Raw genomic sequence first — 12,027 nt, 5'->3', positions numbered from 1 at the left:
TGGCAAACCGCGCCTCGATCGGAAACCAATAGAATCTCTGTTATTAGGGCGAGCCTCCGTACGCTTAGCCAATTCAGAAACGGCGGAATTGGATCCTGCCTCCTAGCGTACAGCAATGCAGTCATGGTGATGGCCACAGAAAGAATGCCAACATGGGACTGTGGCAAGGACGCGATCCCTCTGCAAAAAATACACGGGAAAAACTTCGAGGACGTGTATTCGAAAGTCTTCTAATATAGTTCATATGATTAATGACCGGTAAGTTCCTACAATGTGTGTTTTCCTTTCGCGATGCTGATTGGTTTATATAACCCCCGAACTTAGATGCGTTGAAATTCCGTGTCCTGGCTGTTGTAGTTCAGGGTGGCTTTGCAGTGCGCCTCGCCTGCCCATACGCGATGAGGTTAACAAAGCAGTGAAGTTTTAAATAATACTGTTTGCGGAGCGAGAATAGTTTCGATGTAGCGTCTATAACAGATTCACTTTGGTGTAATTTACGCACTTATTACGTCCTGCACACTGTTTGTTATTGCGCCCGAACACATATATGCGCGTCATGTGTGCCAATGTTCAGGGTTGCCAGTCAGCTTAAATGTTGAGCCAGTGATTGCTCAAAACCCACCACAAGCCTGAACTAGGCCAACAAATGTTTTCGCCGCAAGTGAGAGTACCACATTATATTCAATAGTGTTCTCCATAATGACAATCACAATACAGCTGGTAAAAATTGCTTTACCTTGTTCTCTATTCTTATCCCTTTGTTAGTGTTTATCAACACAAATGATTTAATTTGAACTATAAATCGAAAAGCCACAAACAGTTTGCTTTTTTGACTTCTTTAATTAAGTAAGTTATGATGTGGCTGCAGTCTGATGTCCTAGTCATCCACCCTCTGGAGCTAGATGGAAAGGAAACGGAGAAAAGCCATTCCATTCAGTCCAGTACATCCAGAGTTGATTGACTATTAATCAATCAAGCACTGCTATATAATTTGATGGTAATGGAGTTAATCGGTTACGCTCTGTGCTCGCTCTCTCCTCTGACTTCAACTTTCTGACCAATGTTAGCTGCTAACATAACAGGCTCAATACTTTTCATCACTGTCCCAAGTTTTCCAAGTGCAATGAAAACCGTCCCCAAACTGAAGATGAATCGTCCCAAATTAAATTGGTTACTCACTAGGACGTAGTCATTCATAGATAAAGGCTAAAAGAGTAGACTACTACCGGAAATAGATAAATGGGCTGTTCAAAAGAATTCCTCTAAAAAAGACATTTGAATTAATATATCAATCTATTTAGCATAAAATGTGCAAAAATAATTAGGCTACATGGAAATGAGACTAGTAAGTATGCATATTGGTTACAGGCTCTTGTCCACACGATACCAAAGGCCACATTTTAAAGATACTTTAATTACTTAAATGTATGCTGAAACGCCAGTCATGTTTTGACAATTATAATTAGGAGAATTTGCCTAGTTAATGTATTGTAAATTTGCCTAGTTAAATCCAAATAAAAAGAAATTAAGCAATAAGGCACGGGGGGTGTGGAATATGGCCCAATATACCACGGCCAAGCGCTGTTCTTAGGTACGACGCTCATAGAGTTGCCTGGACACAGCCCTTAAGCCGTGATATATTGTCCCATCATACCACAAAACCCCCCAGGTGCCTTAATGCTATTTGATTATAAACTGGTTACCAACGTAATTAGAGCAGTAAAATTAAATGTTTTTGTCATACCCGTGGTTATACGGTCTGATATAACCACGGCTGTTCAGCCAATCAGCATCAGGGCTGGAATCACACAGTTTATTAATTAACATTAACATCTAAAGGTTTGATTCTTGACATACTCAAAGGCACGTTCGTTCAGATAAAAATGGTCACACAGCAGAGAGAAAGGCCAGTTCCTGTGCGCACCGCACACATCACTCACCTTTGAACTCTGAGTGGAGGCTGTCAGGCAGTTGAAAGTTACAGTGATCCCTCGCCACTTCGCGGTCACTTATCGCGGATTCGCTATTTCGCGGATTTCATAATGCATTTTTTGTTTTGGGTGCATTGTGCTCTGCATTCTATCGCTAAAACTTCACTCCCGGCTTCTTGTATCAAAACATGCTCGAATTGTGCTATCATTTTGGCGTTCTCGCTGCATTATGTGTACGTTACTAAAACAGCTTGGCAAATTTACATAAGTTTGGCCAAATTATTTGTAATTTCGAACATCTTCCTAAACCCATAATGTCGACAAACGGCCTACACGTGAGTCAACTGTATTTGTATACATTATTAGTTGCTAATTGTAAAAAAAAAAAAGTTTTCTATTTTCGCGGGATTTCACTTATCGCGGTTCTTTTCGGAACGTAACCCCCGCGATAAACGAGGGATTACTGTATTAGCCATAACATTTAACATTTATTCATGAAGCATGCTTACCTTGTTTCAAAGTACCTTAGCCAAAATCAGACCATATGTTGAGGGAATCATTTTTTTAAACAATTCCTTATGCCATTGAAACCAACATTTATTTTTCTATTGATTTTCAAATCAACTTTTCATGTCCAGCAGGCAAAGAACTCAAACTTAGTCATATTAGCAACCCATGCTAGTTGTTGCATCTTTAGATCTCCCTCTTTCAAAAATTCTAAAGATATTTTCATTTCTGTCACATGAAAACCGCTCACGTGTGGTGCGCTTTTAGAAAGGTGCGTTCCCGCTAATTGCATTTTGGAACATTTGCGTGTAGGGTACTGCTGTGTGCACATTGCTGCACTAATGTGAGGAAATAGTTCATCAACATTTTAAGCTAAATGTTCTGATCTGTTGCATTAGCCTCATTGCTTAACTTTTTTTGTTGATGACAGTAGTTGTATGATTTAGAATCTATCGGCCTAGAACAGTCCTAGAGTCTGTTTAAACCGTCCCAGACATTTTTATTTATCGTCCCGGGACGACGAGGGCCCTTAATTTCGAGCCCCGGCTACATAGTTTACCCAGAGAGAAAGCACATAGTTCTATCCTCTTGCTGAAACTGTTGGGTGATTATTTCTCAGTTTTCTTTAATGATTGGTAGGACTGGGGTGTCAGGATACAGCGAACGAGGCAAACAAGAATTATGAGGAGGAAGTAAGTTGCTAGCTAGTTGCTAGTTTATTAGTTTGTTCTCACATCGCGTGTCATGACTGCCTTCTGCAACGCTCTGTCAACACCAAGACTGTGCTCAAACACACACACACCCCTCCGGCGCTCCCTCCCCACCACTCATTGGCAGTGTTCGAGAACATCAAAACGACTGCAGGTGACTGCCGACTGACTGATAACCTTGCATCATGAATAACAACTCATTATTATTGTAGATCGGTGAGTCACAATTTACCCATGATATTGTGGTTATGATCCCCTCGAACACGGCCACTGACTTACTCACTCAGCAACAGCCTGCATCACTCCCTGATAATACAGTAGTAGTAGCTCACAGTGAAATGTAATAAAAATACAAGAGAAATGCCATTTTCACCACGATATGGTTTTCAAAGGAAAACCGCCGACATGGCAACCCTGCTACTGTTTACACTGGGCACAGCATTATGCACAATGATCCATTAATTATCCACAGTTTTGCTACATTGGTATGAACGACATTAAAAAGCACTAATGTGTTCAATATTATTCTTATTCATGATTCAGCATTTACGTTCTTAACTGCGGTATCCCCAACGTTTTCTATGCAGGTGTAGTGAGAAGCTGTGGTTCTCCTGTGTATCTGGACTGTATCTGGACTGTACAATGGTGTCGTTAAGCAGCAGAGCGCTGGTCTCTGATAATGACCTCTTTAGGGACAGTGTTAGCCTGGTCTCCCTGGGGCTTGTAGAGGGAGAGGGCAGTGAGGGGGGAGCGAGGGGGGTAGCTTTACTTCCTGTTACAGCCCCGAGGCCGGGGACATTGGGGCTCGACTCAGCTTCAGCCCAGAGAGGAGGATGACGAAGAGGAAGGGGGCCTGCTCCGACTCTATCTGACCCCCACAGAGGTCTGCCTGACTTCAGCCCCGCCTGCCCTCACCCTTCTCTCCACCATGGAGGACATCGAGGAGTTCCTCAGGGAGAAGATGGAGAGAGGGGGGTTCTCTTCTCTAGTAAACCATAGAGGAGCCAGCTCCCTCCCCTTCCAGCTCCATGAACAACCCCTCTCCTCCTCAGGGGGACACAGTGAGCCAGGGACCAGCAATGCCCCGTCACCCCCCACCCCACAAACCCCCAACACCCTCACACCCCAAGCCCATCCCCCTGTGTTAGCTTATCCAAGTGTATTATTTTAAAAGGCTAATTGATCATTAGCGGGCACTATTTAATGAAGCTGACAGTTGAGGACTCCCACTCCTCTTTCTATTCTGGTTAGGGCCAGTTTGCGCTGTTCTGTGAAGGGAGTAGTACACAGCGTTGTACGAGATCTTCAGTTTCTTGGCAACTTCTCGCATGGAATAGCCTTCATTTCTCAGAACAAGAATAGACTGACGAGTTTCAGAAGAAAGTGCTTTGTTTCTGGCCTTTTTGAGCCTGTAATCGAATCCACAAATGTTGATGCTCCAGATACTCAACTAGTCTAAAGGCCAGTTTTATTGCTTCTTTAATCGTTACAACATTTTTCAGCTGTGCTAACATAATTGCAAAAGGGTTTTCTAATGATCAATTAGCCTTTTAAAATGATAAACTTGGATAAGCTAACATAACGTGCCATTGGAACACAGGAGTGATGGTTGCTGATAATGGGGGTCTGTACACCTATGTAGATATTCCATTTTTTTTTTTATCTGCCATTTCGAGCTACAAAAGTCATTTACAACATTAACAATGCCTACACTGTATTTCTGATCAATTTGATGTTGTTTTAAAATTGACAAAAAAATGTGCTCGTCTTTCTAAAACAAGGAAATTTAAGTGACCCCAAACTTCTGAACTGTAGTGTAAATAGCATGTTATAGAAGTACCCTCTTTTTTACAATAAATTGTTTCTGAGAACCTTACACCACCAGCGATATACTTCCTCATGCTCGTTCTGCAGTTGCAGGGGCGCTAATTAAACATGAACAAAGGCTCCAAAAACACCCAAATACGTCATTTTAGAAACAGCAACGCTCTCAGTATTGTGATGCAGGTCTTTAGATGTTTCAGACATGAAATTGTGTCATTGAGAACTTTATCCGCAACGTTATATTCCATTTTGTGCGACTCGAGCGATAATTCTCTGTGTAGCCCACAAGACTTTTCCACACGGAGAAGCAGCACATATGCAGAGGGGAAACCGTTTAGAATGACACAGTATCATGTGTCTGGGCACTTTTACAACATGCCATTTACATTCAAAATACAGATTTGGTTCAAATAAAGTGAACTTCTTCTTTAAGCTGAACAATCACATCCCTGAAATGGCCGTTACCTGTTAGTTCACTGTGTAGCACCAGGACAAGCCCTCATCTGCTCCGGTTGCAGGAAGGAGGGGAGGCGGCAGAGGCCGGTTAGGGTCTGAATCAGATTCAGAGCCCTATTAGAGGGTCCTGGGGGCCCCTCTGGGTACACATTTTGGTTATTGCCCTATTACTACACAGCTGATTAAACTAACCAACTCATCATCAAGCTTTGATTATTTTAATCAGCTGTGTAGTGCTAGGGCAAAAACCAAAACGGGCACCCAGGGGGGGCCCCAGGACCAAGTTTGGGAAACCCTACCCTACGTTCTGGCCCAGGACTGCTTCTATAGCACAAGAGTCCTGATGAGGACCCAGACTCTCTGGCAAGGCCTCCCCGGGGTAGGCCTGGGTGGATGACTCTCATGAGTCTGTCAGCCCGTGGTGGGGTTGAGATTGTACTGAGCTGGGTTGGGCTGGGCAAGAACAGCCAGGGTAAAGGTAGAGGACCAGGCTGCTCTGAATTCTGAATGCAGGTACTTATAATTCTGCCGTCCTGGTCAAGTGCTGTAACAGGGTTAAGGGTGAGTGAAGGTGGGTGGGTGGCATCAGGATCCAGACTGGGCTGGCTGGGTCAGACGGTAGTTCTGATGTTTTTGCCAGGCCGGGGGCTGCGGTGCACCTTGGTGTGTTTGGAGAGGTGGTCGCTGCGGGCAAACTTCTTCTCACACAGAGAGCACTCGTAAGGCTTGACCCCGGAGTGGGAGCGCCGGTGACGAGACAGCTCATCAGAACGAGAGAACCTACAGAGACAGAGGAGCACAGGTCAACACCCAAAGCCCTGCGATAAAACAAGTTGGTGTTTTGATCATTTCTCTGAATTCAAAATGTTTGAGTTAAACATTCAGTCGGTTACAGCTAAGTGTGTCAGGAGGCCGGTTTTTCCCACTGTTTGATAGCCCCCCGACTAGCGCTCAGACTGAACTCTGAGGGAAATAGAAACACTAAATGGTGGGTCAAACAGTATTTACAATATACACTGAGTGTACAAAACATTAGGAACACCTTCCTAATATTGAGTTGCACCCCTTATGTCCTGAGAACAGCCTTAGTTCATTGGGGCATGGACTCCACAAGGTGTCGAAAGCATTCCACAGGGAGTCAACATGCTGGCCGATGTTGACTCCAATGCTTCCCACAGTTGTGTCAAGTTGGCTGGATGTACTTTGGGTGGCAGACCATTCTTGATACACACGGGAAACTGTTGTGTGAAAAATCCAGCAGTGTTGCAGTTCTTGACACTCAAACTGGTGCGCCTGGCACCTACTAAAATACCATGTTCAAAGGCACATAAATCTTTTGTATTGCCCATTCACCCCAAATGGCACACATACACAATCCATGTCTCAAGGCTTGAAAATCCTTCTTTAACCCGTCTCCTCCCCTTCATCTACACTGATTGAAGTGGATTTAACAATTGACATAAATAAGGGATCATAGCTTCACCTAGATTAACCTGGTCAGTCTATGTCATGGTAAGACCAGGTGTTTCTAATGTTTTGTACACTCAGTGTACAAACAACATTATAAGCATATCCTTTCACATCCTCTAACTACCTCAATAACACTAACCCTTCCCTTAGGAAGCTCACTGCAGTTGCTTATAGGGATATTAGAAACTGTGAGCGTGTTGTAATATCTCATATTTGCAGAACCTCTATATTGTCTTATAAAAGCTCTATTCCCTACCTTCACAGACAGATATTATTTTTCTTTATGCTAAGCTTTGCAAAATAATTACAGTGGAATACTGTGTCAACATCCTAACAAGGGGTATAGAGCATTTTTTCTACTATCATCATTATACCTACTTCATTTTGAACCAGTCATTACAGGCTTTCTTCTCTCTGTTTATTATCCTATCACATGTTAATAACTAGCCTATATGATAATGAACTAAACAAACCTAAGCTTTCTGTGTTTTCTGCATGTTGACTAGCATTGTTATGATATAACCCACCTCCAGCCACAGTCAGGCCAGCTGCAGGTGTAGGGCTTCTCTCCGGTGTGTCTGCGGAAGTGGGCCTTCAGATGGCTGCTCTTGGTGTACATCTTCTCACAGCCTGGATGAGAACACTTGTGCACCCTCAGTGTCTCTGTAGGAGGGGGTCTGTTCACCTTATGTGGGGCCACAGCTTTCACCACGGCCCCTCCACTGTGACCCCCAACCACCGTTGCCCCAGCAAGCCCCCCGGCAATCCTCACGGTGATCGGTAGAGGGGCAATCTTCACGTACTTCTGGTCTGGAACTCCGGCGTCCATGCTGGCTACGTTGAGAAGGGTGGCTGGGGCAGAGGGCACCTGTGAGGCAAGCAGGGTAAAGTTCTGCCCTCCGTGGAGCCCCAAGACCAGGTGGGCCAATCTCAGCCCACTGGACGCCCCAGGAGGAGAGCCTGTCTGGGGGAGAGGCTGGGCCAGCGGCAGCGACTGGACCTGGAGTACCAAGGGTGCTCCCAGGAGCACTGAGGGGGTGGAGGGGGACGGGGAGGGGCACGGGGCTGCTGGGCTGTGGGTGTGAGGGATGTTGGGGGTTTGTGGGGTGGGGGGTGACAGGGCAGCGCTGGTCCCTGGGTCACTTTGTCCCCCTGGGGAGGAGAGAGGTTGTTCAATGGAGCTGGAAGGGGAGGGAGCGGGCTCCTCCATGGGTTCACTAGAGAAGAGAATCCCCTCTCTCACCAGCTCCATCTTCTCCCTGAGGAACTCCTCGATGTCCTCCATGGTGGGAGAGAAGGGTGAGGGCAGGCGGGGGCTGAAGTCAGGCAGACCCTCTGTGGGGGTCAGATAGAGTCGGAGCAGGCCCCCTTCCTCTTCGTCATCCTCCTCCTCTCCAGGGCTGAAGCTGAGTCGAGCCCCAATGTCCCCGGCCTCGGGGCTGTAACAGGAAGTAAAGCTACCCCCCTCGCTCCCCCCCTCACTGCCCTCTCCCTCTACAAGCCCCAGGGAGACCAGGCTAACACTGTCCCTAAAGAGGTCATTATCAGAGACCAGCGCTCTGCTGCTTAACGACACCATTGATACAGTCCAGATACAGTCCAGATACACAGGAGAACCACGCTTCTCACTACACCTGCATAGAAAACGTTGGGGATACCGCAGTTAAGAACGTAAATGCTGAATCATGAATAAGAATAATATTGAACACATTAGTGCTTTTTAATGTCGTTCATACCAATGTAGCAAAACTGTGGATAATTAAATGGATACATTGTGCATAATGCTGTGCCCAGTGTAAACAGTAGCAGGGTTGCCATGTCGGCGGTTTTCCTTTGAAAACCATATCGTGGGTGAAAATGGCATTTCTCTTKTATTTTTATTACATTTCACTGTGAGCTACTACTACTGATTATCAGGGAGTGATGCAGGCTGTTGCTGAGTGAGTAAGTCAGTGGCCGTGTTCGAGGGGATCATAACCACAATATCATGGGTAAATTGTGACTSACCGATCTACAAATAATAATGAGTTGTTATTCATGATGCAAGGTTATCAGTCAGTCGGCAGTCACCTGCAGTCGTTTTGATGTTCTCGAACACTGCCAATGAGTGGTGGGGAGGRAGCGCCGGAGGGGGGTGTGTGTGTGTTGAGCACAGTCATTGGTGTTGACAGAGCGTTGCAGAAGGCAGTCATGACACGCGATGTGAGAACAAACTAATAAACTAGCACTAGCTAGCAACTTACTTCTCCCTCATAATTCTTGTTTGCCTCGTTCGCTGTATCCTGACCACCCCCAGTCCTACCAATCATTAAAGAAAAACTGAGAAATAATCATCCAACAGTTTCAGCAAGAGGATAGAACTATGTGCTTTCTCTCTGGGTAAACTATGTAGCCGGGGCTCGAAATTAAGGGCCCTCGTCGTCCCGGGACGATAAATAAAAATGTCTGGGACGGTTTAAACAGACTCTAGGACTGTTCTAGGCCGATAGATTCTAAATCATACAACTACTGTACATCAACAAAAAAAAGTTAAGCAATGAGGCTAATGCAACAGATCAGAACATTTAGCTTAAAATGTTGATGAACTATTTCCACACATTAGTGCAGCAATGTGCACACAGCAGTACCCTACACGCAAATGTTCCAAAATGCAATTAGCGGGAACGCACCTTTCTAAAAAGCGCACCACACGTGAGCGGTTTCATGTGACAGAAATGAAAATATCCTTTAGAAATKTTGAAAGAGGGGAGATCTAAAGATGCAACAACTAGCATGGGTTGCTAATATGACTAAGTTTGAGTCTTTGCCTGCTGGACAATGAAAAAGTTGATTTGAAAATCAATAGAAAAATAAATGTTGGTTTCAATGGCATAAGGAATTGTTTAAAAAAATGATTCCCTCAACATATGGTCTGATTTTGGCTAAGGTACTTTGAAACAAGGTAAGACATGCTTCATGAATAAAATGTTAAATGTTATGGCTAAATACTTTCAAAATGCTGACAGCCTCCACTCAGAGTTCAAAGTGAGTGATGTGTGCGGTGCGCAACAGGAACTGGCCTTTCTCTCTGCTGTTGTGACCATTTTATCTGAACGAACCGTGCTTGGAGTATGTCAACAGAATCAAACCTTTAGATGTTAATGTTAATTATAAACTGTGTGATTCCAGCCCTGAATGCTGATTGGCTGACAGCCGTGGTATATCAGACCGTATACCACGGGTATGACAAAACATTTATTTTACTGCTCTAATTACGTTGGTAACCAGTTTATAATAATAGCATTAAGGCACCTGGGGGGTTTGTGGTATATGGACAATATATCACGGCTAAGGGCTGTGTCCAGGCACTCYATGATGCGTCGTACATAAGAACAGCGCTTGGCCGTGGTATATTGGCCATATTCCACACCCCCTCGTGCCTTATTGCTTAATTCTTTTTATTTKATTTAACTAGGCAAATTACAATACATTAACTAGGCAAATTATACTACATTATAATTGTCAAACATGACTGGCGTTTAGCATACATTTAAGTAATTAAAAGTATCTTTAAAATGTGGCTTTGGTATCGGTGTGGACAAGAGCCTGTAACCAATATGCATACTACCTAGTCTACATTTCCATGTAGCCTAATTATTTTTGCACATTTATGCTAAATAGATTGATATATTATTCAAATGTCTTTTTTAGAGGATTCTTTTGACAGCCCCATTTATCTATTTCGGTAGTAGGCTACTCTTTTTAGMCTTTTAAATCTATGAATGACCTACGTCCTATGAGTAGACCCAATTTAATTTGGGACGATTCATCTTCAGTTTGGGACGGTTTAAAATTGCACTTTGGAACAACTTTGGGACAGTGATGAAAAAAGTATTGAGCCCTGTATGTAGCAAGCTAACATTGGTCAGAAAGTTGAAGTCAGAGGAGAGAGCGCAGCACAGAGCGTAACCGATTAACTCCATTACCATCAAATTATAATAGCAGTGATTGATTGATTAATAGTACAATAAACTCTGATGTACTGGACTGATGGATGGCTTCTCTCCGTTTCCCTTTCCATCTAGCTCCAGAGGGGTGGATGACTAGGACATCAGACTGCAGCCACACATTAACTTACTTTAATTAAAAGAAGTCAAAAAGCAAACTGTTTGGGCTTTTCGATTTATAGTTAAAATTAAATCATTTGGTGTGATAAACCAATAACAAAGGGATAAAGATAGAGAACAAGGTAAAGCAATTTTACCAGCTGTATTTAGATTGTCATTATGGAGACACCTATTGAATAAATGTGGTAACTCCTCACTTGCGGCGAAAAACATTTGTTGGCCTAGTTCAGGCCTTGTGGTGGGTTTTGAGCAATGACTGGCTCAACATTTAAGCTAGACCTGGCAACCCTGAACAKTGGCCACATGACGCGCATATATGTGTATCGGGCGCAAAACAACATGGAGCAGGACCGTAATAAGTGCGTATTACACCAAAGTGAAAACTGTAATAGACCTACAATCGATTAACTATCCTCGACATCCGCAAACAGTATTATTTACAACTTCAACTGCTTTTAAATTCAGCGTATGGGCAGGCGAGGCACATGGCAAAAGGGACCTGACTACAACAGCCAGACAGGAATTCACAAGTTCGGGGTGTAGGGTCAACCGAATACAGCAAATACCACTAGTGAGGGTGAACTTACCGTCGATAATCATTAACTATATTAAAACCTTTCGAAATGCACCGTCCTCAGTTTTTCACCGTCTTATTTTTGCAGAAAGGGATCCCGTCCTTGCCACAGTTCCATGTTGGCATTCTTTCTGTGGCCATCACATGACTGCATTGCTGTACGCTAGGAGGCACGGATCCAATTCCGCCGTTCTGATTGGCTAAGCGTACGGAGGCTCGCCCTAAAACAAGAGATTCTATTGGTTTCCGATCGATGGGCGCGGTTTKCCATTATTTTGGGAACTGTCACTGATGTAGGTACCTGTACAAGTAGGCTACTTGAAAGTGCCGCATTCAAGTGCTAATCGGATCTAGGAAACTGACATTTCCGAYTTGCTAACTGGTCTGCTTGTCGTTATACACGTATCGCCTTCAAACAGTTAAGTCAAACATTTCCAAGTTTACTAGTT

The 12,027-nt window shown here is 44.1% G+C and overlaps 1 protein-coding gene across 2 annotated transcripts; it reads right to left on the bottom strand.

The window, feature by feature from the left end:
• Positions 1-4,297: 4,297 nt before the first annotated feature.
• LOC111967441 (Krueppel-like factor 15) lies at positions 4,298-11,768 on the bottom strand. Of its 2 annotated transcripts, XM_023992474.2 has the most exons (3): positions 11,592-11,768; positions 7,426-8,532; positions 4,298-6,208 (listed from the first exon to the last, which is right to left on the bottom strand). In XM_023992474.2, exons 2-3 carry the CDS (start codon positions 8,475-8,477, stop codon positions 6,040-6,042), a joined length of 1,221 nt encoding a protein of 406 aa, XP_023848242.1. In that variant the 5' UTR covers positions 8,478-8,532; positions 11,592-11,768; the 3' UTR covers positions 4,298-6,039. The 2 variants fall into 2 exon arrangements, with proteins under 2 accessions (XP_023848242.1, XP_023848258.1); XM_023992490.2 differs by lacking the exon at positions 11,592-11,768 and having other exon boundaries at positions 7,426-11,580.
• Between the last annotated feature and the right edge of the window lie 259 nt (positions 11,769-12,027).

This window comes from Salvelinus sp. IW2-2015, linkage group LG1 (assembly GCF_002910315.2).
Source record: "Salvelinus sp. IW2-2015 linkage group LG1, ASM291031v2, whole genome shotgun sequence".
NCBI lineage: Eukaryota > Metazoa > Chordata > Actinopteri > Salmoniformes > Salmonidae > Salvelinus > Salvelinus sp. IW2-2015.
The sequence above is the reverse complement of the archived record's forward strand: the minus strand, read 5'-3'. Positions and strand labels throughout refer to the sequence as shown.

What these genes read in the sequence shown, in the direction of transcription:
- LOC111967441 (XM_023992474.2), bottom strand. Translation starts at nt 8,477, where the DNA reads ATGGTGTCGTTAAGCAGCAGAGCGCTGGTCTCTGATAATGACCTCTTT. An exon ending in TGGCCTGACTGTGGCTGGAG is followed by an intron (nt 6,209 to 7,425) that starts GTGGGTTATATC and finishes CTGTCTCTGTAG; the next exon opens with GTTCTCTCGTTCTGATGAGC.